This window comes from Aptenodytes forsteri, unplaced genomic scaffold, assembly GCF_000699145.1.
Source record: "Aptenodytes forsteri isolate BGI_AS27 unplaced genomic scaffold, ASM69914v1 Scaffold53, whole genome shotgun sequence".
In the NCBI taxonomy this organism is placed as follows: Eukaryota; Metazoa; Chordata; class Aves; order Sphenisciformes; family Spheniscidae; genus Aptenodytes; species Aptenodytes forsteri.
In genome coordinates this window covers 4566223-4593267 of record NW_008795909.1, presented here as the reverse complement: position 1 = coordinate 4593267, position 27045 = coordinate 4566223, and the positions used below count along the sequence as shown (strand labels likewise).

Sequence of the window (27045 nt, the reverse complement as noted above, 5' to 3'; positions counted from 1 at the left end):
GGCACACGCGAGTGGGGCGGCGCAGCGGGTCGGAGCCGCCGTTCCTAATCGTGTCCACCTCCACGGGGCATTTCTGGCACCGTCCCGCTCTCCCCCCAGCCCCAGTACGGATGCCAGGAGGCACGACTCCATATGGCTGATATTCTTTGCATTAAATGGCCACACAAAACGGCAGGGGAGGGGTGCGACATTAGAAATAAAGAGCTAGATTGAAGCTGCGTTGGGGCGATGCTGTCGCTGCAGACCGGGGATCTGGGGGAGCAGCATCTCTGGGACTGACTCTGCGCCTTTGCGCTTTGTTTTTCAGGGCTTCTCGAGGAGCGCTGGGTGGCCGCTCGCACAGCCCGGCCATGCCGCCCCCCGCTAACGCGGGGCGAGTCCCCGGCCCGCCGGACGGCGGCTGGGGCTGGGTGGTGGTCTTCGGTGCTTTCATTTCTATCGGCTTCGCGTACGCCTTCCCCAAAGGCGTAGCCATCTTCTTCAAAGAAATCCAGGATTTCTTTGGCACGTCCTATAGCGAGATCGCGTGGGTCTCCTCGATCATGTTGGCCACGACGTACGGTGCAGGTGAGTAAACCTGCACCAGCTCCTGCGGCACGGTTTTCTTGTAAAAGCAGAAATAAGCCAGAAATCTCCGCTCTGGGCCAGCGTGCAGGGAAAGCAGCAGTGTCCATCTGCACGGGCACTATCAACAGGTTTATTTTCTGATTGTGTTTCCAATGTTCTTTAGGGAAACAAGTCCTATGTGGAGCCTAAAGGGGCTAAGAGGCAGGTTTTTGGAGGTAAATTGATGTTGGTTGGGATTTTCAAACAGGCCTGGTGCCTTCCGAATTTGTGACTGGGTTCAGTGGGTGCAGGCATCTTTTGACTCCTCTGGGTGCGTTTTGGGCCTGTGGGGGACTCCATATGTCTTTGAAAATGTGGTCTGTGACCAGTTCGGTGCTGACATCCCCTTTATTTCCAGCTGGGTTTGCAGCACCTTTGCTTCTTTTCAAAATAGGGCTCATTTCACTAACATGGGCACGGTGTTATGCGGAAGCCCTAAAGGGGTGCAGTATCCTCTGCGCACCAGAGGCTGAGCTGCATGGTGTGTTCCATTGCTGCATCCCCTTCTCCGGCCACGCTGCCAGCCGCGGGCTGCATTGGGGGATTTCTCTGACACCACAAACAAAACGTGGCCTTGGCCCTGTCACACAGCACCTCTGTTCCCCCAAAGGCAGGCAGCACCAGCCCTGCTCCTTGTATCCGAGTGGCGAGGGGACGGGCGAGCTGTTTCGAAGAGACACTGGCATCCTCCTGTCCTGCTTTGACACAAGTCGGTAACTTTGCACCCGAGAGGCTGTGAAGTACCAGCATGGCCTGGACCTGGCGTGTTGCTGAGGGTAGCAGCGGTGGTCCCCTACCCAGAAATCAGAAGATTACCTACGAAAGCTTTCTGTGTGCATCAGTGAAAAAGCCCTGAGAATAGGCTGGTGTGAAATAGCTGGGTCTGGGTTTCAGCCAAAGCTGAGCCTGGAGTAGAGCAATAAACGAAGTAGCTGCTTGTTTATTGTGGCAGCTTATAATCACAGCAATGAAATAGCCAGAGTCAATCATTCTTATCAGTTGCAAAGCAGTGCATATAACTTTGCTCTTTTTTTATGATTTTGATACCACTTTCATGACTCAATGAAAAACTTGGGCTGCCTTTGATTAAATCTGCAATGGGAGGTAGACAGGAACCACGCTCTGTAATTGTAGGAAACTTCATCAATATTTATCCTGGCTATTAAAACGATTCTGAAAATATTCTTTGTTTTTAAAAAGGACTTTTTTTTCCTTAATAATGCACTGTAGTGCTTTTTGGAGAGCACAGTTGATAATGAAAGTAAAGATGCTTTGTAAAGGTTTGTAAAGTGGAAGCGATGCTTGAATCAGAGCCTATTGTAATCCACTCTATTATAACCCACTGCAAAGGTTTGGTCCCACGGAGAGTAGCTCTGCAAGGGCTGAGTTCCTATTTGAAAACCCACAAATGGAGCACTTTGAGGGCAAAACCCAAGCAGCGATTTAGAAAGAGAAATCCTCTGCTTAAGCCAGTGCTGTTGTCCCAGGCCACCCCCTTGGCCTCCCTGACAGGATGCTGAGCCTGAGCCCTGGGGAGCGCGGCAGCTTTGGGATAGATTTCCACTGGGGCTTGTTATTAAATCCAGAGAAAAGCACTTTTGCCTCAGCCCCAGCGATATAAATAAGCAGTCTGCAGTGAAAAGGGAATAGTCGTGCTCTGTATAGGCTGAACAGGAGCAAGTGGGTTGCGGTGGGGGAGGGAAACACTGCCGTGGGGAGGCAGGCGAAAGGACCGCTTGTCATTTAGATGCTACTTAAATGCTGTTTTTAAGGGGGCTGGGGTAGATTATGAGGAATGTTTCTGAAGTAGTCAGGTGGGAAAAAAAGGAAAAGTAGGCAGCCCATGCCTTTGGTGTGTTCCGTTGCCTACAGATCAGTGTCTAGGAAGCTGCATGGTTTGGAAGTCAAAGAGAGATGGCTAATATTTGGTACCAAAAGTATGCGAATGAGTGGAGGCTGCTGTAAATTTCGTGGTCTGGTACTAAAATTAGGACATCACTTGTTGGGAAGGCCGTGGTTGAGGTTTTAATATAGGTGAGTGTGCTAAATGTGTCCCATGGGGAGCAGGGACCACTGCTCTCCCTGATGGCTGGGTCCCTAACACATTTCCCTCTGTCTTCCCAGTAGCTCAGGGCATCGTACAGTGCAAGCCTTCTTCCTGGGAAAATGCCGTTTCTTCCATTGCACTCAGTCCTGGGTAGATGTTAGCTGGGGCTTAAGGCACCATGATGATGATCTTATGATTTCAACCACCATCATCCACAGTGAAGCAGTGGGAAACCCTGCTCTGCCATGGGGTGGGGGGAGACCTTGATGGAGCGGCCGCAAAAATCATGTCCGTTCCGCAGACTGCCATGTGCTGGAGCGATATCCCATCACCTGTCTCATAATGCTGCAATAAATGCGCCGAAGTAGTTACCTGTAGGTTGGGAGCTCCCTGGCTGCCTCTGTGGGTTTTTGCCAGCTCTGCTTTGTCTTCCAATAAAAATGTGTCCCCCCACCCTCTGGTATGGAAGAGATGCTTCGTGCCTGACCATGACCGAGTGAGGAACATGCTCTGCAGATTAACCCCGCACCTGGCAGTGCCTGAAGTTGCTCTCAGGGGTGTAGATGGGGGGCTTGAGCATCTCGGGGTGCGGGTCACGGCCAACGAGCTGGCGCTGGAGCAGGTGAAATGCTGCTCTGATCGCTTCTGCCTCCTCCCATCTGCAGACTCTCCAACCCACTTTCTTCTCTTTCTCTCCAAGTGTTCAAGCCGGTGCCATGTGCTCTGTACCTGGGATGTTGTAGTGGACTTTTATCCCAATTAACTGAGTGTCTCCTGCCTTTTTGCAAGGAGCTTTAACTTTACCCTCCCTTATGCTATTATACAGTAATATGGGGGATGATACAACTGGGCACTGTTAGACTTAATTGCAGGCGATTGTACCTTTGTACCTTCCCACTTGCCTTGCAGTTGCTCGGAGTTATGTCCTTCTCTCCTCTGCTCTGCTCTTGAATAAGATTTATGCTTGTTTGATCATCCCTCCCTCTGCAGCGATCCAGGCTGAGACACCGAGTTGCTCAGTGGCTGCAGACAGGGCCACGATGGGAGTCTGCAGAACATGGAGCAAATGAAACACACGTGCCCAGGAGTGTATTTAACACATCTAATTTGATTGACTGGGCATTTAACGCCAGAGCGGGTTTGACTTATGAACGACTTCAGTGATTTGGAAATTCTCATTAAAGGAACGGGGTGCCGGTTCCTGTGAGCTGCCAAAGTCTTGCTCTGCTGCAGTGCCTGTTAGAGCTGTTAGGATGCCTGTGCGGCAAAGCTTGATTTACTTTGCTGAAAAACTAGGAAGTAATTTAACACTGGATTTTTTCTAATCTTTTCTGAAAAGAAGAAATTCTAAAAATGCCAAAGTAAGCTTTCAAGATAGTCCTGAGTAACTAGTAGAGTTACTAAACCAGGTAACTACTGCCATGGCTTGTCCCTTCCTTCCCTTCCTTTCCCAAATCAGTGGTGAGGCAGAACTGTCACAGCCCGCGTGGAGATGCACTGAGCATCTCCTACGCGAGGCATCAGGCCCTGTGTCCTGGGGGGCTGGAGGGGCCAAGTGGTGCATTTGCTGGTGTCAGGTGTGGGCATCACAGCCACGAAAGGAAAGCCCCAAACTTGCCTCACCTCCACCCCTTCCCCCTGCTCCAGTACCAGTAAATGGCCATGATTTGGAAGGTGGCCACGCAGATCAACAGCTTTCCTCAAGAGTGCACAGGCTCCGCTGTTTGCTCAGTTGGCTTCAGGGAAAGGCTGTAGCATTGCTGTCCCCTCCCCGGTGTTCGGCCACGTCTCCGGGCTGTGCCATGGCTCTCGGAGCCAGGACTCAGGGCAGCGAAGCTGGCATCCAAGCATGGGGATGTCCTCCGCGAGGACTGACCCGGCCACCCTGCTCGGCTCCCTCCGTCCCGGGGAGCTCAGGGCAGCTGCGCTGCCCGGTGCCTTGGCAGGGTGCAGAGGTTCTGATGCTCTCACTGACAACAGCTTTTGTTTGCAAACATCCTCAGGAGACAGTCCCTCGTTTCCTTGGCATGCTTGTTGGTGTGGGGACTTGTTTTTAGGCTGTGCTGCTTACTGTGTTACAGAGCTTATGTTTGCATTTCATAAATAATGCAAATGAACCGTATTTTCTGAAAATGCTCACATGAACTAGCCCAAATCTCCACTGGAGTTTCTCTGTTGCCTTTGACAGCATGGATGCAGATTTACAGTGACCACCTGAGGCTGTGGCTTGTAGCACCAGAGCAGTGCCAGTTTTTCAGACTAAGACTGAAAAATCAGCAGCCGAGACTGTTTCTGCCCTTCACTTTCTGCTTAATTCCCCTAGGAAGCTGTTTTACACCAGCCAAGGCTCTGGCAATATATATTGCAGAAGTTTTAATGTGTCTTATCCCCCAGTTTCTTAATCTGAACTAGGTTGCAGAAAACAATTCTGTCACTGTAATACAAGTAGTAAAACAGATTAGTGTGCAGTAAAGTGGATAGCCTGGACTTTATGATACGGTACTTGTAGTTCTCGCCAGTGTTCATGTTCAGCAATTCCATGTTTCCAGTTGCGGAGGGCAAACAGGGAGGTTAGTGAGTGAGGAGCACAAGGGAACATTGCTTTTCTCTGACCAAATCCTGCAGGGTGAAACCCTGTTAATCTGATAAAGAAGGATTTCTGTTTTGCAATGTTTCTACTTTTTTTTCTGGTCATGGGCGAAGAGCTCATTCCTTACCCCAAATGAGAAAAGTATTACAGAGCAAAGTCTTTGCCGGTTGTAAAGAAAAGGAACCAGGATCTGTCCATAAGGAATGAGTGGAGATGCCACCATCCTTCCCTAAAGGTTTCTTCAGCTGCAGCTCAACTCCCAGGTATCAGGCTCTGGGGGTGGCAAGGACACACCAACATTGTAAAAACGTGGAGCATCATAAGGCACCCGTCGTGCTGCTGCATGTCCTTGGCAGGGTTTTCTTTTGCAAACTGCCTCCTTGGACTTTGCTATGCCAACACAAAACCAAGGCTCCCAAGGTCTTGCCTGATGGGCAGGGATGGGTTTTGTTCAAGGAGGCAATCTTAAATAATATCATTGCAAAAACGAAAACCTTTGGCCTTCACGCCTCCTGACTTGGGCCATGTGCCTGCATCATGTTCACAACACCAAACTGAGCTGCCCTCTTCTCATTTTTAAGGGTGACACATATCAAGCTAGGCCACAAATGAGTCCCCAGAGATAACGGTTACCCAGGGAAAGCAGGAGGCAGTTGAGCTCCCAGGAAAGAAAAGATAAGCAATATTAATTTGCTACTAATTTAGTTGCCCTATTCAGCATCAGGGAGAAGCAGCCAAACATTCTAAAAATAAGAAATACTGATGCTACTAATTTAATAGCAGCAATGTTCTTGTAGCTGTTACAGTCTCCTCTAGGGCTATAAGAGAGGTAAGGATTGTGGGAAGAAGTAATGCCTTTTATTATAGCCAACTGTTAGAGTTGGAACAATGAGCCGGCTTTCTGGCACATGTGCCAGAATAGAGAGAATAATTTAATACCTAGGACAGTATCTGCAATTTCAGGGTTTTTTTTATGGTGACTATGTGCCCAAAATGCTCTTTTCATCATTGTAATGAAACAACAGAAGTCATCTGAGTGAAACTCAGAGACCAGATCCTGACACAGTCATTTCAGCTGATAAGCTTGAATAGCTGGGGCTAGAGCAGGAGACATAGGACCTTTTTTCCCCCTCATTTGGAAGAATCTCACTCTTTCTTTTGCAATTGCTGTGCAGCCAAGCCTTGTGCATGTTTGTATACAGTTTGTAGGTTTAAATATGTTCTGCTTCTGTTGCCCTTTAATACATAAAAAGCTAAGTTGCATCAGGACCATACATTGTTTTTATTCAGTATGTAGTGCAATGGAGTCTTGGTCTCAGTCTCGCTATACGCTGCTGTAATACTCCCCCCAAAATCTCTAGAGTGCTGTTCTTACAGATCCAAATTTCTATTAAAATTAGGGCATCACCTTCTGTCTATTTTGCTAAGACAGGAGCAGAAAGCCACCTTTTGCAAACACAAGAAAAATGAGAGCATTTCTGAAGTAAAAGCCTTATCCTGAAGTCAGCCAGTGTTTATTACTCTTGTTATTTATTATTTATTGTTTTGTAATTGGATGAAATGTCTAAAGATTTAATTCTGGAGATGCTCCACAACTGAATCTTTTCTCCAAAGAAACTTTCTCCCAGAGCTTGTAACTGCTTAATAGAGCATCTACTAAAGCAGCAAGGAAGAGATTGGGAAGTTAAAAGTCAACCATTGACCTTGAACATTTAATCCAAAATTTTATAGCTGTATTTTATTACACTGCTAGCATGATAAATTGCAGTGACAGGTTTAGAAAGCACCTTACAACATGCAGTGGCGTAAAGCTGTATTAATAATGAGTTTGATTCTGCAGTTTTTAACTTAATCAAAACTGCCAATGTTCTCTTCTGGTCTGGTCCAAACTTCATCAAAACCTTCTCTGCCTCCAGAAGACCTCACCCAGGGCTCTCCACCCATCCCAAGTGCTTGCAAATAGCTGTGAAGTACCACAGCACTGAAAGGGGAAACTGAGGCACGGGAAGGGAGGTGTGAAGCTTTTTCAAGGACAAGCAGCAAGTGGGTAAGAGAGCCCAGGCTCAGACATTGCCTGATGGACCACAAGCACCAGGGCAGGATGTGCCCTGACTGGTGGAGGCTTTACCTGCTAAAAGCTCGGTGACGGGGGTGCCTGGCAAAATTGTGCATTGCCCAGCATTTTGCAGCAGATTTTCTGTGTGTGGAGTCCCAAGCGGCTGGGCAGGGGAAGAGAGCTGTCTGCATGAGAGCAGGTTGCCTGTGTGGAGCATCGTACGGGGCTGTCGTCTGGTTTAAGAAATAATCTCTGCAAGGCACGTGTTCTTTTGCAGATGCTGAGCTCACATGCTGTTGCTACTGTTTTCATCCCCTGCTGCTGAGAAATGAGCTGCCACAGCATGTGCTGGGGCTTTTTCTTGTTCTTTAAGAAGCCCAGAGCCCCAAGCCTGCGAGTTCCCACACGAGTGGCTTCACTCCTAAAAAGCAAAGGGGTGATCTTTGTGCATTGTGCTTGGGTGGCTGCACTATGGGCTTCCCATCACTTTCTGTAGCTTGGGTTTAGCAGAGAAATAAAAGGGTCAGTACCTGGGCATGGTTTGCATTCGGAGATGCTCAGCCCATACGGATGCAGTGTGGATCTGCGGTGCGCAGCCGGCTCCTCGCTGGTCTTTCCGGGAAATCCACCACCTGTGTCCTCTGGGTCCTGTGTTGTGTCTGACCACCCCATGGGATGCCTCAGTTACCCAAGGGTGTCCGAAATGACACGAGCACCTCCTTCATCAGCCTTTAGTGCTGAGGGAGGGTTATGAGACAGGAGAGGGAGAGGAGGGGAGGACAGGCAATATTTGCAGTAATGTATCATGCGTCAGCTCTCTCTACTTAATCATAGAATCATAGAATCACAGAATAGTTTGGGTTGGAAGGGACCTCTAAAGGTCACCTAGTCCACCCCCCCTGCCGTGGGCAGGGACATCTTCAACTAGATCAGGTTGCTCAGAGCCCCGTCCAACCTGACCTGGAATGTTTCCAGGGATGGGGCATCCACCACCTCTCTGGGCAACGTGCCAGTGCGGGTCCTGTGTTGTGTCTGACCACCCCATGGGATGCCTCAGTTACCCAAGGGTGTCCGAAATGACACGAGCACCTCCTTCATCAGCCTTTAGTGCTGAGGGAGGGTTATGAGACAGGAGAGGGAGAGGAGGGGAGGACAGGCAATATTTGCAGTAATGTATCATGCGTCAGCTCTCTCTACTTAATCATAGAATCATAGAATCACAGAATAGTTTGGGTTGGAAGGGACCTCTAAAGGTCATCTAGTCCAACCCCCCTGCCGTGGGCAGGGACATCTTCAACTAGATCAGGTTGCTCAGAGCCCCGTCCAACCTGACCTGGAATGTTTCCAGGGATGGGGCATCCACCACCTCTCTGGGCAACCTGTGCCAGTGCTTCACCACCCTCAGCGTAAAAAATTTCTTCCTTATATCTAGTCTGAATCTACTCTTTTAGTTTAAAACCATTACCCCTTGTCTTATCACAACAGGCCCTACTAAAAAGTCTGTCCCCAGACTTATGTGCTTAACAGCATTGGTTCAACAAAAATTCTCAAGCTAGGATTTCCCTGGGCATGTGCTTTTCCACCTGGATCTTTTGTGTAGGCTGAAACAAAAGGAGTATCTCTGTTTATCCACGATAGATATCTGGCATCCTGCCATTGTGGCCCAAGCCCAGGCAGGTGCTCCCTGTGTACCCGTGGCTCAGCTGCCCAGTGCTGGACTTCATCCTTTTGCTTATTGTCACCACCTCTTGGAGTCCCACCAAGAGTCAATCAGCCTCCCCGTGTCATTGAAACAAGACGTCTTCCCATGCTGGGGCAATTCCCGAGGTAGCAACACCATTATGATCGTGGATTTTGTTAAGAAAGACGGGTGAGGAATGATTTGATTTCTGTAATGGATGGTGCTGCAGATTCATATACTTCTCCTGACTCTCAGAGAGCACTCAAGCCCTGCAAGGTCACCACGTATGTGCTTATATTTTTTATTTTTTTAAATAGCCCTGTTCTACTTAAGAGCAATAATAGCACTATAGGTTTAGGTGAAATATTTCTGTGTTCGTGGACTTGGTCACAAAGCTTTATCATTTTGCCCTTCATTGGAGCTAGCAAGGTCACCAGGCAGCAGTAATAGAGTTGTGATAGACTTAATAAAAACCGAGATTAATAAGAACTAGGAAGAAGAAAGCGAAGAGTTTTGGTTGAGGGGTTGTTAATGCTTCGCAGGCAGGTGTTAAGCCCAGGAGTAAGTTATAATCCACTGCCCCAAGTGAAGTTCAAACATATGAAAGCTTCTTCCCCCGGTCAGTACAGCGTGCGTTTTGTGTGCTGCCGTAGGAAGGAGTGCGAGAGCTTTGATGCCAACCTGTCCCACAGCATTGCAGCTTTTCTGCCCCTGGATGGCTCTCCAGGTCAAATTACGTAGGGCTTCCAGGAGGTGGACAAAGCCCTTTGGAGAGCATGGCCAGGTAGGGGCCAATTTGCTTGTAGAGCAGCGTGTTAAGACCAGTAACGAAGGGCTGCTGATCTCAGGGAATAGGTGTTTCAGCTGCGTAGGGAACTCATGTTCTGCAGCTGGGCTTCAAAGGACAGAAGGGATAAAAGTCTGCGGTCCTGCCAAAGCAAAAGGTTAGCTAAAAAAAATCATGGGAAAGAAATTCAAAAAACGTAAGTCGTGACCTTCTGAAGGTCAGGGGCTGTGATCTGCTGTGTGGGTGAGATCCAAACCAGCAGCCCCGGGAAACCACTGAGCGCAGGCAGCTGTGTGCTCGGCACCTGCGACGCCATCCCCTTGCAGGAGCGGTTATTTAATTGCCTAAATACGAAGTGACACAAAGGACCTTGGCTCCAGCCCCAATTTTGGAGCTGTTGGCCTGTGGCTTCTCTGCGTGCCGCAGGAGCAGCACATGTCAGCTGTGTAATCTGGAAATTGAAATGCCGAAGCACTGATCAGATAAGATTGCTGGATAAGGAAGAGGACACTTTGTCTTTCTGAAGCTTCGGCCTCGTCTGCTTTGTTTTTCTTCTTTTTTTAACATCAGGATGCTGCTGTGGCAAACGCACGTATTTCTGATGGGAGGTCAGGGTCCCTGGCTTCCCAAGGACGTGCCTGGTGGGTGCAGGGGAGGGAGGGCTGCCGCGGCTTGGTTTCTGCACCAGATCATTACACCCACTGCCTTCTCAGCTGGATACGGTGCCAATCCTGCCCGGGAGACCCAGCACCACAGAGCCTGGACCGACCAATTTGATGACGAGTAACACATGTCTAGGCAGTCTCTCCCATGCTTGGCTTATGCATCTCACAGGGGTTGTGCTGAAACTGCAGCCATTGCCCCCTTTAATATACAGACCATTTTCCTTGCCTACGAGGAAGAAAGAGAGGCACCTTCTGGTGACTGGTTAGCTGTTGGAGCTGCTCTTGCATATGCTGGACTTCAGCTTCCTTATTTAAAAATGATTATGTGCAGTGCAAAGTAATACTAACAGAAGACATTGGGGCAGTTTAGGGGTGGACAGGTCTTTGGAAGCTGTCCTTTGGGGTCTGACAGAGGGGTATTTGATACCATGGCTGTTACCTGGAGCATTTGCTCGCTGCTGCTTGTCCTCCAGCACTGGCATGCATGGCTGTCCTGTCTTCAGCAGCACTGCCTGAGGAAAAACCAGTTGTGTGTGGGCTCCTCAGCCATTGCAGGTGCAAAACAAACCATCTGAACCAAGCAGCTGAGACTATTAATACATTGTATTATTACCAGGTACCAGCAGTTCTTCTCCTCTGGTGATCTGGAGCAGGCACATGCAGGGCTCATTTAACGTGGGTCAGCTGGTGAGCAGCAGTTCTCCAAGCCCTGGTGACAAACACTTAAGAGCATGAGCCACCCAGGTCCTGGACCTTGGAATTCTCTTCTAGCGAGGCAAAAGACTAAGAGGCTGCAGGTTTTAACCCTCTCATCCCTTTCCCCCTGCCTTTGTGACTGTGCCCCGTGTTTTCTCAGGCCACCTCCCTTTCGGGCCGTGCATTGTTACCAGGTGCTGATTGCTGATGCTGATCCCCTCCGCCTCGGGAGGTTGGTAGATTCTGGCAGCATGTTAATAACGTGGGGGCACTTGCTTTCATTTGCGGGGTAATGAGGAGGTTGCTCTGTTACAATGGGCTGGTACCCTGGTGGATAAATTATGAGGCCAAAGGCAGCGTTGTTATTCCACTGAGGGAATGAGATTATTACTGAGGAAATTGCAGGCCTGCTTCTGTCATTGTTTTACTACTAGTGTAATAATAGACTTTGTTTTATTAGTATAAATGATTTCCCCCCCTTTCTTCCCAGCTGAGTATGCTCTGCTCCTTCTTATGTCCCCAGCGACTCCACATAGTCAACGCCAGTCATGTCGTGCTGAGTTCCTTAGTATTATCTGTGTTTTCACAGCAGTTTGGAAAATATTAACTATCTGGGTAGTTCTTTTGGTGCTGACCAATGTCCCTGTACAGTAACAGCTCTTTAGAGCCGCTTGTCACTGCGGAAAAGTGGGAAAAGCTGAGCTGCACGTTGCAGCCCCAGCGATGGGGGCACTGGTGGTCCCAAATCTGCCAGCTCTGGGGTCGATGCAGTGGACTATTTTAAAGGGTTCCTATTTTATCATTTGCATGGCCATCAAATGGTCTTACCAGCAGACATATGATGTTTGCAATGGCTCTGTGCCACTTTACACTGTCAGAAGGTCAGTCTTGTGAAACCTGGAAAAAACTCACGTTGCATGGAGGCCTCTGGGTTACAGGGTCTGTCTTTCAGGGTCTCAGCTCTTAGCTGCTTCTCCAAGAGCCCTGCACAGAAATATTTCAGTAGAAATTAATCCAAGCCAGGTTCCACCGAAAAGGGGGGAAACTGTTTCTGTTAGTATTAGGTTAAGTTACAAAAAATGAGAAACCAAACCTGACAAATAAGGGATATGGTCAGAGGTATGGGAGAGAAGAACATTTTAGTCCTTGTTAAAAATACATTGGTGTTTTGCACCAACACGGGAAGTTTTGCTACTCATAAAAAATTCATAAGGCTTATTGAGGAAAACAGAAAGGCAATTCAAGTGTCTAATTTTTGAACACTGTCATACTTGCAAGAGTTTAAGCCAGTCTGGATTGATATTTCTTGTTAAATGCCAACTCTGCGTTATGATCCTCTCTGGATCGTAGTTCAGCAGCTCAAAAAGAATAAATGACAAGATGGCCTGGCTTTGTGGAGGACGAGAGGGGAGAGTCCAGGGTATTTTGCATTTTCTTTATGGTTTTACAATCTCCTTTTCAGGGTCCTTTTCACTTCTGCAGATGCAAAACTCAAGGTGAAAAGTAATTGGACAAGCTAACAAATGAGTTGGGGCTTGCTTTATTTCCCACTGGCGAGTTCCTGTGTTTTGCTTGCCACCAAGATCAGCTTCTTTGACATGGCCTTTCATGTACTAGGTAACAACGAATGGAAATCTGCCACAGGTATGAGAAAAGAGAGGCTTTATACAGGACAGGCACTAAACCAGCATGATTTATACAGCCTGAGGATAGTGCTTTACGTTACATCAGTCTTCCAGGAGTGCCATGAACCCAGCAGCATCTTTTGGGGATATTTGGTGCCAACTGTTGCTCTCCAGACTGCAGAGTTTTACTGCAGGCAGAAACCCCTTTGTGTGCACCCTGCTCTGCAAGGGCTTGGGGTGTAAAGTGAGGCGTTTCTGAGCTGGCTTTCCTTGCTCTTATCCAGGAGATGATGGTAGCTCCATTGGAGAGCATGTCCCCCAGCAGTGTCCTGCGAGCCAGGGGAGGTGCAGAGCCACAGGCATGGCTCTGAGCGAAGCCAGCAGCAGGATGAGGCTCAGCATCCCCCCTGTGTCCTCTGCTGTCTCGTGTCATCCCCTTGCGATGGATGATAAATGATGGCTGCGGCTGGAAGTTCGTTGGGAGGGAGGAAGCCACTTGCTGGGTTGTGGAAGGGGCTGCCTCATTTCCTAAGGCTGGGTGGGTGGAAATGCCACCCCTTCCCACAGTGAAGCACCAGCTGCTACCACCCCTGTGTTGTCAGCCTCATCCTTGGAATGTGTTGTGGTGCAAGGGCGTGATTAAGTTTTATTTCTAATTTCCTCATTAGAAGTTGCAATGCTGCCATGGTGGTGGGGCTGTGGGGACAGCACTGGCTGGGTGACACTAGCCCTGGCTGCTCGGGTCCCTGAGAAGCCATGCATCAGGGACATGCTCGGCAGCTGAGATGGCTTTTGCTCCTCACCATGACTTTTCAGGGACTTAGACAGCATTAGTGTGGCTGCTTCTGCAAGGTCAAGCCAGGTAAATGGTGGCTTTCTGAGAGCTTTGCCAGCTGTGTCTCTTGCCCTGTCCTCACCTGACTCTGAAAATTAAGAGGCAAAAATCACCCCAACTCCTGTTAGCTTCTCCCACCGTTGGCTCGCAGGAAGGAAGGATGATTGAGTTTGGATGCCAGGACAAGGAGCCTGTGGTTCCTGCACGTTTGACCAGGCAGGTATAGCAAGTAAAGGTGCCTTGGGATCTAAGCTGTACACGTTACCATAATTGGTTTCTGTGTGGTAATATACACAGGATCTTTATTCTTTTCATGCAGGCTGAATAACTGGTAAATGACAGGTCCCACTTTTCAATTCCACCATGTTTCCAGGGGCTGTCACACTTTTAATTTTTGCAATAGCTGCAAGCAAAGCAGTAATCGTGTTTCCTATTTCCCACAACTGCGGTGCTGGCTTTGTTGTTCCCTCTTCTTAATTCCTCTGCCCTGACATGAGCTATTTGATGTTTTCTGAAGCTCCCCAGCACACTGCTGTTAAAGTTACCTAATGTTTGATGGCTAATCAGGCCCCTGTGAGAAATACACTATGGGTGGCATGTGGCAGAGCAGGGCAGGAGAGGTGCATTTAGATCTGTTGGGTGTGATGCTGATCACTGAAGACATCTGGGCAGGGTGAAGGTGTACGTGTCTGTGCTTCGTACGCCTGCCCAAATTGGCGGGGTTTGCGTGCTGAAGTGTGCAAAGCTATGTGACATATCGCGTGCGCTGGTTTCTGCCAAGAGATGGGACAGCTTTTGAAAGGCTGCTCCATTAAAGCCTATGGACGTTTCTGTAGGTCCAAATGACTTAAGTGGAAGTAATTTTGGGGATGTGATTTTGCATTTGCTTCAGTGCATTTGGAAGGTCTGCTCAGGACTATTACAAAACCTTGGCCCTATGAGCTGCAGCAGCTCAGGGAAGTTTGGTTTCCCAACTGTTTGAGGCCTTGGGTTGGGTTCTCTGGTGTCTTGTAAAGTGTAGGTCTAACTGATGCTTTCCCTGCAGGTTGAGTGCTCATCATGGCCTTCGCTGTGGATTCTCCAGCGGCTGGAAAGGTTTAGTCCAGATGCTCTGCTCCTGTTTTCTCCTTTAACTGGCTGCACTTAGTATCTTAGAGGTCTCCAACCCTCAGTCCTATGTGGGTGAGGCTGGTCAGGGAGATCAAATGCTGTGACTCACAAGTGTGTGCTGTGATCCTGTACGCCGTGCTTCTTTAGCAAAGCAGGCTCACAGGGCCTGGACTTAAGGTTTCAGGCTGTGAAGGAGAAAGGCTTATGTTGCTTCTGAAATTTGTCACAGTTCCCTGTGAGCTCGGCCCAGCCCAGGCAGATAACACCTTTGAGACCACAGCTCTCCCACCCGGACTGGCAAACAAGTTGGACTGATTATCCCCCTGTAAAACTGATAACGCTGGTTATAGCAGATGAAGGCTGTTTGCTGATCAGGTCACGCAGACCTGCTGTAAAGCATTGCTGAGAGATCACACAAGACAAGAACAGGGAGCAGTTGTGGTCTCGCTGCTTAATAAGTGATCACTGGGAAGTTGGGATGTGGTTGAGGACACTGCACGTTCATGGAGGGTGCTCCAGGGGCACAGGCAGGGTGCTCTCATTTGTAAAGCCAGTGGTTGGGGTACGAACTTTTGCTTTCATCTACTCCAGCCTCTACCCCGCGTTGTCCCAGTAGCCGGGAAGCAGAGCAGAACGTGTCCCACCCTCAGCCCCTTCCAGTTCAACATCTGCTGTCATGGTCCAAACCTATCCTTACTGATGGGTGAAGCCAATAGGACAGCTTATGGACTGGAGTGAGAGGGACGTGGATCCATATTCTCCTTCTCCTGAGGTGGGTGCTGCAAGAGTGGGGCATAAGTGAGCATTTTGTTTTACATCTCATAGCAGGGGCTTCTGTCCCCAGGAACTGCCCGAATCAGAGCAGGAGAAGGGCCTTGGCAGAAATCTTGTGGGCTTTAAATGCTTTGCTCCATGGTATGACATCCTGTAGTTTTAGGGCTAATGTGAAAGCCCCCTTCCAGTGGGAGGGGTAATTGAAACCACATTTTCTTAGTTGAGTAATTAGATTGATTCTGGAGAAATGCGGACATGTGGAAAATTGAAAAATGGAAGAGTTGTGTGCCCTTAGGCTGCAGAGGAATGTGTTGGTGCCTTTCCGAGGAACACTGGCTCAATCTATTGAATTACAGGAGACGCTGAGACCAGCTCAAGCGTAACGTGACAAGTCCAAGCCCTGACCAGGGGAAACTCAGTGAGAAAGGGGTCCCTTTCCTGCTGTGCTGATCTGACATATGTATCTCTTTCCCCAGAACTTCTCACTGAATTCTGTAGTGCTCTGTGCAGCAAAAGGATGCATGCATGTGAATCCAGTTACAGGATTAGGAGAAAAAACTCTTCACGTAATCATACACTCACAGAAATTTTAATGGAATGGTGCATTCGATGGGACCAGCTCACGGATCATGCAATTACAGGGATGCTGTTAAGACTGTGCTTGTGTGTATTTCATTTATGAGTGTTTTGACCTTAGACATCTAGTGGAAAGTATTTTACATGTTACAGATGTAACCATGGGCTTCATTCCCTAGATTAAACCAGTCATGCCTACTGTTTTTTATTCTTGCACATTATGACAGTGGAGAACTTGTTCGGATGCTGTCAGCCATGCTGGGGGGATATTGGGGTTTTTGGGTCTTGCTCCTGTGCTCAAGTGTGCCGTGGTTTGCAGGCTCTGGAAAGAGCTCTGGCACTCTTTCTGGCTGAGATTATTTAAGCAAAGGTAAATATCCTACCAAATGGCTCTGCGGTGAGGTAGATCCCACAGTCAAACACTTCAGAGATGCCTGTGAGCTTAAAATACCCGTTTCCAGTAATCTGTATGTGGACGGTGTGGGCTGTTTGTAACAGCAGGAATGAAGGCAAACAGGCACACTGAGCTCCGAAACACCATTGCTGTGTGCTGAGTAGCACCAGAAGTAGTCAGGTAAGATAAGACAGGAAAAGCTGCCTGTATCCCCCTGCCTCATTTCCAGCATCATTTTTGCAGCGTTTTGGTTCAGGGGTTTTGAGAAATACAGAATATTTTTCTTACATCTCATAGCTTGACTTCTGGACCTCTCTTTCCTGCTCAGTTTGCTTTCTCTCATTCTGACTTCTCAGCCTGGTCTAACTTCAGAGTTGGCTCTGCTTTGAGCAGGAGGTTGGTCCTGAGACCTTCAAAGTCCCTGTGACATATAATTCTGTGATTCTGAATTTTACTGGTCCTCAAGCTAGTTGAGACTATTATACACAAGACCTCCCTTCTTTGCTCCTCTGCCCAAAGCTGCTGGCGTGTTCCACTTCCTCAGATTTAAGTGCTTCCTTTCAGTGTGCACAGTCTTTGTTAAGCTATTTCCCTCTCTCATAATTTTGCACTTTCCTGAACCACCTCTTTACATAAATGTAAGACCAAACTGGTTCTTTTGAGCTCCAGCTAATCCATCGTCCCAAACTGTTTCTATCTACATAGACTGCTATTAAGATTTAATTAACAACCGTTCTGCTGAAGCTTCAGTCCTGGTCAACAGTGTCGGAATTACATTAAATAGAGGCATTAAAAATGCAACAGTATTCATGATGTGAGCCTTGTAATACGAACCACTGCTTTGTGTGTATGGTTTAGCATTATAATAGATCAAGAAGCTCCTACGTTGGGATCATGTGTTTGCCTGATTTGTTATTGCCGTTTGCCTTCTCTGATGACAGTTTTAAGTCCTGGAGGCAGGAGCTGTCACCAACTACGCAGCCACTGTGTGGCATGGGACATGCTGCCATCTCCACGCAGTGCGGATCATCTTTCTCTCTTTTTCCATTTTCTTCCTGAAGTCACCCTAGAAGCTGGCAGCAGCACCTCAGGGGCGCTAATATTGCAGAGTTTTACCTGCTTTGTGTCAAACATGCCCTTCTGTCAGAAGATACCTACCTCAAGAACCATTTTGCACTCTTTCCCCAGGTCCCATTAGCAGTATTTTAGTAAACCGCTATGGCAGCCGACCTGTGGTTATACTTGGAGGCCTGCTGTGTGGCATCGGGATGGTCTCAGCTGCCTTCTGCACCAGCATCCTGCAGCTCTACATCTGTGTGGGCTTCATCACAGGTAAGAAGAAAGCGTCTCCTTTCCACCCGCACTTGAGGTTCTCTTCTGCTGGCTTGGGCACCCACCCTTGGACACCTCAGCCAAACACAATGGGAACCTGGTGAGATAAAAAGTTGGTGGGACAGGGGCCCTCGCTTGTCAGCTGCTCCAGATGAGCTTCAGCAAAAAGCATATCCCCTGCTAAGCGCCGTGTTCCTGGCTGAACATCGCGTGCGGGATCTTAGCAGGGGATGTGCTCTTTACAGATGAGTGCTCTCGGCCAGAGGCGACAGTGAGGATGGCCATCAGTGCCCTCAGCTCCCACTGAAGCAAACGCAGGTTGACTGCGCTCTGCCCTGGGCGAGGCAAGCCCTTCAAGATACAAGTGCGACTATGAAGAAAGCACCTGTGTTCCTATATTACTGTGCGTTATCTTCCCTCTGTGAGATATATGAAATGAGATTTCAGGGGTTTGCTTTAGTTTACTTGCCCTTTGCCTGCTTGTGAGGTTAGGAGGTTCTTTATCTGAAAATAATAACTACTTGAGTAGTTACTGAGTTGATTGAAAAGACGCAATATTCTCCCTATTGAGAAAAAAACAAAACTGTATTTCCTTATTGAAGTTACAGTTTGAATTGTCTGTATTGAAATACGAATTTCCATATTGGAAACTCAAACAGGAGAAGGCATAGGCTCAGTCTAGCATCTTTAAAGCCTGCAGGTGCTGGGTTATTGCTTTTAAAGGTAGATGGATTGGAGTTCTCCACCCGTGTGAGTATAGATGCTTAATCATAAGCATTTTTGTTCGGATATTTTGGCTAAGGTACAGGCAATGTTTCTTCCAGCGCAGCGCAGCTAGGACATCTGCCTGAAAACGTGACACAGTGAGTTCAAAATTGGCTTTTGAGGTTGCAAGGTGTATGTTTTCATGAACGTTCCCTATGTCTCTGCAGCCACATTAAGCGTTGCTGCTTTCTGAACATGAAAAGTGCAAGCTCAACATTTAAAATCAATAAAACCAGCCACTGGCAAAGTAAATTGGGACAGGAAGTTCGTCACCCTGTTCTCCTACACCAATATTGCTTTCCTAAATCTGTACGGTAGTGAATAAATCCCCATTTAGGATTCCTTCTCTTAAACCTTACTCTTTCTAAGTAGAGTCACTGTAGTTAGATGAAACTGTGTTATTACTGAATAAATAAATTTTGCAGATTCCTTGAAAGAGATTCCAGAAACAAAGCAATGAGAAATAAAAATAAGTAATGTCTCCCATGGATAAATTCAATATTTATTGATGCATGAGCTTGCATCACTCCCTGCTAAACAAACGTCCTCTAGCAAGTTAACTAATGCTGGATTAGCACATGGAAACCATAAATCCTTTGCTAAAAATATATGTATTTTGGTGAGCGGAAGGGCTCAGGCAAGGAACAGTGCTGTAGGAAGGCACCAACTCCTATTTGTGAAGGTGCTTGTCTAAAAATGTGCCAGGAGGGAATTTTGTGCCTAACCCCAATGGGCCTAGGATTTGTGAAGACCCTGCTCTTTTTTGGTCTCTGAATATCTTTGCAAATCTGGTCCGTTGCCCACCCCAGAGAGCTGATAGTATGAGCTGTGCTCAATGCACACATGTAACCCTCGTGCCAGCAACAGGGTGCAGGGGCAAACTGCCCCCGTATCTCCTCGTCTTTAATGCCGTGATGTTTCCTCAGAGCAAAGCACATTTGTTGTTGTGTACGTCTTTTCCTCCTGCTTGCTGAATGAGGGCAGCTGTATGGATGAGGTCTTAGCTAATAACCCATCATTTCCAGGCACGGTGTGTTGTGCTGGGGAAGGAATATTAATTTGACAGAGAAGGGAAGATGCTTGTAATCCTGCTAACATGCTTGATGCCTCTAATTATGCTTGAAGTGCTTTCGCTGGTCAGGCCTAACATGGAAGCATTCAAGGGCAATTATGAAGCTGCCTGCTCATCACGCAGCTGAGACAGCGTTACTGTACGAGGAGAGAGACTTCTGTAAAGGCGATTTGCAATGACTGTAAAGCAACCTGTAAACATCACACTCTTTCTAGCCTCCTTCCTACTATCCTGAAAAGGAAACAGACTGATGTAAAAGACCGTGTTCATGTAATTTGCAGGGATGGAGATAACAACAAGATAGTTGGTACTAGGAGGTCCCTGCTACGGTCCTGTATCTTTGGCATATTAATAGAAATCTCTTCAGAGGAGCAGAGTGGGAAATACCTGTTTACCATGGAGGGATTAGACATGGCAATCTCAGTTGCTTTCTTGATTATGTCTTTTTCCATTTGCATGCAGAGCAGGGGCCGGGCTCCGCTGTTGGAGGCAGCTCTGAAGCAGCTCTGCCCTTGATGGCACCGAGCTGTGGGCTGCACGAGGCACTTCGCGTACGCTCTAAACCCCATGTTCTCTTCCTGACTTGTTTCCCTATAGCGTTTAGAAAAAGAAATGGGGTTTGCAAGCTGTCGACCTGGATAGATGCCAGCCTGGATGCATTAAATAGGTGTTTAGGCATGAAACCTCTTCAAGTCTGAGGTAGTAGCAGCAAATTTCAAAGCTTAATACAAGGCAATAACGACTGATCAGTTTAGTTCAATCTGTACCAATTAGACCGCCACGAAATAAAATGGGATCTAGGGTGAAGCATGTTAACTAATGAGACTGGAGTCTTTGCCTCAGCTGTTAATGTTGAGCATTGAAATACCTGGTAGGATCTTCCCTTGCTAATAAAGTAAGAACAAGATCAATAGCTACACAGCTCACTCCTGAAGCACCACTTATTTCCTTCTAATATGAGGCAGATGTATTTAATCTAGGGAAGGATGCTCCCTCTGGCACGGGCTTGCTTCTGTTCATGGAACACCATCGATAGGCCTCTCTGTCATATCCTTGGGGAGAAAATGTGGTTATTGAGTAACAATTTCAGCCATGGAAAAGCTGCTGTAGTTTCTGAAGACTGGAATAAAATGGATATAAATATTTCCAACTAAAGTCAGCCAAAAGCTTAAAGTAAATTGAAATTCCAGTCAGTCAATTTGAAACTCTCCAAATTTAATTAATGGGAAGAGCATGAGGTAATATTAAATTAGATTTGTCTGACTGGCAAATTAATGTTCACATAATAAAAAATTTGAGTTGATTATTGGTTAAGTGAGTAGCTGGCATGCAGTCTGATTTTCCTTCTCTGCATGACACATGGTAGGTCCCTACCAAAAATGATTCTGTGGAAATGATGGTTCAATTTCTGCCCTTACCTGCCAGCCTGGGAAACACAGAGTTAAAGCAAACTAATCCACCGTGTTGCATCTTCTCAGGTGAAAGAAGATGCATTCCTATATCTGAGCACCGTCAAGGGTGTTCTCTAACCAAGGCTGTGTTTTGCCTCCGTAGTTCTCAGGTCAGCCCTTTCATGGGGATGAATTTGGCCCCTTATGCATTATGAGCAGGCTGTACTTCCCAAAGACATGCCCTACCAAACGTATGGACTATCTGGAAAAGTTCATGCTGAGAATGTGTTTCATATCAAGACTAATTTTAATATGTTGCCATTTCAATTTATTTTTAATGTTGTAAACTTCCAAGTAATTAAAAAAAATGAATCTTATACTTGGCAAAAATCATAATTTTGTATAACCATTCACACTGAAGCTATCCAACATCAGTTGAATCCTGCTGCATCAGTTGGATTCTACTCTATCAGCGACTAATGATACTGTTCCTTAATTAATTTTGAGGACCTTGACCTTTCTAAATTCTCTTCTGTAAAGCAATATGCCTAATTATGTACTGCACAGTTAAACAAACTAATTATATAGACTAATGAACAAGAAAAAATCTGCATGACCCTATTTTCAGGATTCATGTTCTCTGGTATAATCACTTCAAGGATTACATTTCTGCTTTGTTCTAATGTGGTTCATTCTTTCTTGGATGATAGGGTGGAAAATATGTGGCATCATTTTTAAATGCCATTTTGATGGAGTTCTGAAAATTTAACTTTTTAAGGAAATACTGCACATCATAGAAATGTTTGAAAAGAAGAGATTATTATATGCTAGTGCTCTCAAACAGAACCACAGAAAGTTGAGACCATCACAGCATTTGGTATCTCTGCCTTCAGGTTTCACCTGTGCAAGAGAAACTGGCTAACTGAATTAGCAATGCAGATTTATAATACCATTTATATATCTAAATGCAATAAAAATAAATTTTAATTAAAAGAAACACTCTAGGGTCCTGTTTAATTAGCATCCTTAGTAGCTGTTTTGCTGTGTACTTGCAGACCTCTTAATCTTTTGCATCAGACCTGAATTGCTCACACCACCAAATTAGTAGCGGCTGAGAAAGGTGATGTTATTTTCTGTGCAGGTCTCTCTGCCCGGCAGCAGTGTTGGGTGCCCACCACCCATGGAAGGGGGTGCCAGCCCCAGCCGCACGTGAGAAGGATGCGCTTTGGTGGTTAGCACTGTCCAAGCCAGAACAACCTTCCTCAAACTGGGAGTTGTCATTTTTTTTAATAGATCCATCCTCTCCTCCAACATGGCTGCTGTTTCTGGACAAAACCAGCCAGCATTCATTGAGGGTATAGTTTCAGTTTATTCCGAAGCAAATTCTTTGTGCTAGGTTTGCCACCCAGGAGATATGCAGTGCAAAAGGAAGGGGTGTACTCTGACCAAAAGTGTCTTTCTGGGGTCTGGTTATCCAAATGCGGCAGTCAGAAGCTTAGGGATATCTTGAGCAAAGTTTGCATCCAGACTATCTTGTTGAAGAGCCACCAGTGGACCAATTGTCCATGAATTTGCCTAAAGCAATGAGCTGAGGATAAATGGGTCTCAAATCTTCCTTTGTGTATCTATATCTCAACTATTTTTCTCTGTTCCAGGATTCGGCCTTGCTCTCAACCTCCAGCCATCAGTGATAATCATAGGGAAATACTTTTTAAAGAGAAGACCCATCGCGAATGGCCTTGCTATGGCGGGGAGCCCTGTGATGCTTTGCACCCTGGCTCCTCTCAACCAGTTCCTTTTTGACAATTTTGGCTGGAGGGGCAGCTTTTTAATTCTTGGGGCAATTTTATTAAACTGCTGTGTGGCAGGAGCCCTCTTCAGACCCATCGGGGCAGCCACAGCACCAGTCAAAACCCAGGCGACTGAGGAAGGGAAGGATGCTCTGAAAGAAGAGGTCACTAAGGATGCCATGGAAATGAGTAGTCCCATGAACATCACCATGGAGACCAAAACGGAAGAGGAAGGAGGAAAAGGCTGTTGTGAAAAAGTCAATCAGTACCTTGATTTTTCCCTCTTTAAGCACAGAGGGTTCTTGATTTACCTGATCGGAAACGTGCTCATGTTCCTGGGATTTTTTGCCCCCATTGTTTTTCTGGCACCCTATGCAAAGCACATTGGCATTGATGAATATTCAGCTGCTTTCCTCCTTTCGATCCTTGCTATCGTGGATATGATTGCCCGACCTACCACTGGCATCATTGCAAACAGCAAGTGGGTGAGGCCGCGGATTCAATACTTTTTCAGCTTCTCCATTGCTTTCAATGGCGCCTGCCACCTTCTGTGCCCACTGGCTTCTGGCTACACAGGGCTCGTCGTTTACTCCATCTTTTTCGGCTTGGCCTTTGGCATGGTTTGTGCCATGCTCTTTGAAACGCTCATGGACCTCGTGGGAGCTGCCCGGTTCACAAGCGCTGTTGGCCTGGTCACCATTGCAGAGTGCTGCACGATATTGCTGGGACCACCTATCGGAGGTGAGTGTATTTTCTTCCTCTGCTTCAACTGGGTTGTCACTTATATTTAGCCTCTTGCAAGCAGAGTTTGTAAGAAATTACTTTAAATGTGTTTTCTTTGCTTCCCACCCACCATTTTTCCACTAGTAATTGGACAGGGAGGGCAGGTCCTAGGTGTCTCCTCCAGCGTTTCTTCTTTACTCCTTTCTGTGTAGTCCTCCAGTTGAAGTCAAGAGTTTGTAGAGTGATCTTTTAGTCCCTGATCCATTCAAACACTTGAACTGAACTTGCAGAGGTGGACTTCCTGCAACACCAAGAACCTTGCACTTCGGACGACTCCTCCTGGAGACTCCCCCGTTGCAAAAGGCTGGAGTCCACCGCAGTTTAAGCACAGTAAAACACAACAGTTCTATGAAATCCTCTTCTTGACTCAAACCTAGTATTTGCTATTTGTCTCTAAGGCTCTGAGTACTTCCACTTATGTATTTCAGTCATCTCAGAGCGTCTGATAGATTTAAGGCTGTTCCAAAAATAAAAAAAGGTTTATTTTGGATGGCATGGTTTGAAATATCAAGAGACAGAGACCCTCAAATGTCCATGCTGACAATATGGAACCTCTAGCAGGGCTTACAGTCATCTGAAGATAAGTGGGAGCTATGATCTCCTGGGATTTTAACAGCCTCTGCTTCTTTCCCTCTATAGCATGTGCTCACTTCTTTTTCTACAAGGAACACACCGTGTCTGGAAGACACCATATTTGAATCTGGCGTTTGACTCAAGTATAGTCCTTACCAGATCTGGGTTGGCTATGAATTAAATGGCTTTATAGGTGACATCCTCGCAGTGTATAGATGCCATCCTATCTATGTGCACTGTCCTGCAATTTGCATTTCACCTGTATGAAAGCTTGAATAACTGGTTGGGAAACTGGTCACCTTTAAGTATGCTAAAATGTTTAATCGGGTTGTGTGTGCTGTCTGTATTTGGACGGAAAGAAGTTAAACTCTGCTAATTCTTTTGATATGACAGTATCATAATAAATTTAAAGAATACACAGAAAGAAGGCAGTTTAAACCCATTTCCTGGATTCAAAACTGAGATCTGGGTAATACTCTGTATGACACATCTTGCAGAGCCGTTTAATTCTTCGTATTACCGTGTAGCTCATACAGTGTGACAGAAGCAGCTGTATCCTCTTGCTGTCTTAGAGATTCATTATTTAATTAATGACAAACAAAAGAAAATACAATTTTAAAATGACCGTTTTCTGAATTACATAATTTTCTGTGTGGAAGATTAAGTTAATGACCAGAGACTGCTAATGAGGCTAAAACAGTTCTATGTAATAATCAGTAATATTAGTTTTGTAGGGTTTTCCCCACCATTTTAATAAGCAGCAAATTTATTGGTTCTTTGGCATTTTAATAACCTACTGCAGGGTTCTGCTTTAATGAACTAAGTAAATTGTTCCCAGTGTGTTTTATGACTTTATCTTATTCTCAAAGGAAAAGAGGCAAGACTATCTTACTGTTGAATTTTCCAATACTCTACTCATTAAAACTCTCATTGAAACCTATTTAAGAGACCTCTAGGTCATCCTGATTAGCAGAAAAAGAAAAATTGTTGCAATTAGCATTTGCTTGATGTTTCACCAGTAACATGAAAAACACAGTGCATTGAAGATGGGGTACCAAGACATCTAGGAATGATTCAGGAAGAACCATTGACCAAAACCAGTTAAAATTACTATTTTTGTGATCAAGAAATCTATTTGGTGGCCATAAAATCCCTTGTTAGTGTAATGCAGTGGGATAATTAATCATCAGTTTTTCAACATTAGGGGTCAGTCAGGAAGTAATTAAAGGTCCCTCTTTTTAAGGAGGAGAACATATTCCAAAAAGTCAGAGAGCTAATGGATGATGGGCCAGTTTCAAGGAGGACTACCTGTACTGTGAAGGCCAGGTTAGGAGTGGGTCTTACTTTAATTAGGATTTGGGATGTTAAGAATGGTCTGTATTGCACAAGTAAATGTGAATTAATGCTCAGGATCATAATCCCAGTAAGATTTGCATTACATTTTGACATAATGGAGAACACTGACATTTCAATTAAGCCGTCTCCCTTCAATTACTCTGTAACTCCGTAGCAGAGGCATTAACCTTTGAGAGGAACCTGTCACATTTGTCTTGGCATTGAAATTATCTGACATTGACAGCATCATCTTTGCTTTCCCTGGAACTAATGTTTTCCAGTTCCACGCAGTGCCCTTTCATCTTTACATCACGAGTATAAATGCAGAAAGGGCAGCTGTGACCAAAAGCTGAGTCCCCTCTAATGCTGGTGAATGACCCGTGGTGGAATAAATTGGAGGGTCTTTGTCAAGAGTCTGAGACGAGACCCAGTGGCCAGGTGCCATCTCACAAAGGCCTTCCTGAAAGCTGCCACTTTTGTTGGCAGCCTGAGGACTGCCAAATCAAATGGACATCCTTGTAGGTGATCGTTGGAGTCAATGGAAAGGCTGTCTGCAGACTCTGTGATCGGAGAACTTAGTTTCTGCGTGGAGAAAATAGGCGTGCCTGAAAAGTCCAGACTTTGCAATGTAGGTTCTCTGTCCCCTTCTACTTAACTGTACAAATTATTGGTAGTATTACCTATATCAACATTAATTACCCACAGGCTATATAGTGGAACATGTGTGAAGTATTTGCAGGATCAGAGTATTTGTGGAAGAGATCAGAACTCCAGAGAATGTCTTATTTTATCCTAAAACCACAAGGGTGTCCCTTTATATTTAGGATCTGAAAACACAATATACTTGCCTTCATCTCTAAGTTTCTTTTTTTTTTTTTAATATGTGTTTTACAGGAACTCTTATCGATACCTTTGGGGACTATAAATATATGTTCATTAAATGTGGAGCTGTGATGGTCCTGGCAGGAACCTTCCTGTTCATCATGAATTATTATAATTATCGTACGCTTGCCAAGGAGGAGAAGGAAAGAAGGGCAAAAGAAGAGGATCCTAAATCTGTAAGGACAGAAAATGAAGGCAGAAATAACTGGAACAAAGAAACTGCACAGGATGGGCCTGAGCTGGAACCTTTGAGAGAGGAACGAGAAGGACTAAAGAAGGAAGTGAATGGCACAAATGAAGTTTAAACCTGTTCTCATGGGCTGAACGGGAAATTACTTCTGGGTTGCTTAAGTGGACACCAGCTGTGAAATCACACTAGGTTTTTAAATTTTGCCCTATGCTGTGCCATGTGCATCCTCTTCTTTGTTGTAGGAGAAGACTAGAACAGAAACAAGTCTAGTTTCTTATAAAGTGCTGGGACACAGTGCAGTATCCATTTGCATACCAAAGGTCCTGCAACATTTTTCTTTAGGTATTTCTCATTTCCCAGAGGGGCTGAGTGAGGGTGTAACTGACACCCTACTGTTATTCCCTGTACTACAGCTCTACTCAGTGAAAAGGCCAATGGCCATCAGAGTCAATGCAGAGCCCTTCCAGCAGCCTGAACGGGCTTTGCATTG

General features: G+C 46.2%; 1 protein-coding gene across 1 annotated transcript; it reads left to right on the top strand.

Annotated features, from left to right (window-relative positions):
* Nucleotides 1-350: 350 nt before the first annotated feature.
* Nucleotides 351-26670, top strand: LOC103903221 (monocarboxylate transporter 2). Its single transcript, XM_009284379.1, has 4 exons — nucleotides 351-567; nucleotides 17631-17774; nucleotides 22658-23533; nucleotides 26378-26670. Exons 1-4 carry the CDS (start codon nucleotides 351-353, stop codon nucleotides 26668-26670), a joined length of 1530 nt encoding a protein of 509 aa, XP_009282654.1.
* The last annotated feature ends 375 nt before the right edge of the window (nucleotides 26671-27045 follow it).

Bases quoted from the DNA above. Each gene is read 5' to 3' on its own strand.
- LOC103903221 (XM_009284379.1), top strand. From the start codon at position 351: ATGCCGCCCCCCGCTAACGCGGGGCGAGTCCCCGGCCCGCCGGACGGC. The intron at 568-17,630 runs GTGAGTAAACCT...CTCTTTCCCCAG, and splicing joins GGCCACGACGTACGGTGCAG to GTCCCATTAGCAGTATTTTA. The intron at 17,775-22,657 runs GTAAGAAGAAAG...TCTCTGTTCCAG, and splicing joins CTGTGTGGGCTTCATCACAG to GATTCGGCCTTGCTCTCAAC.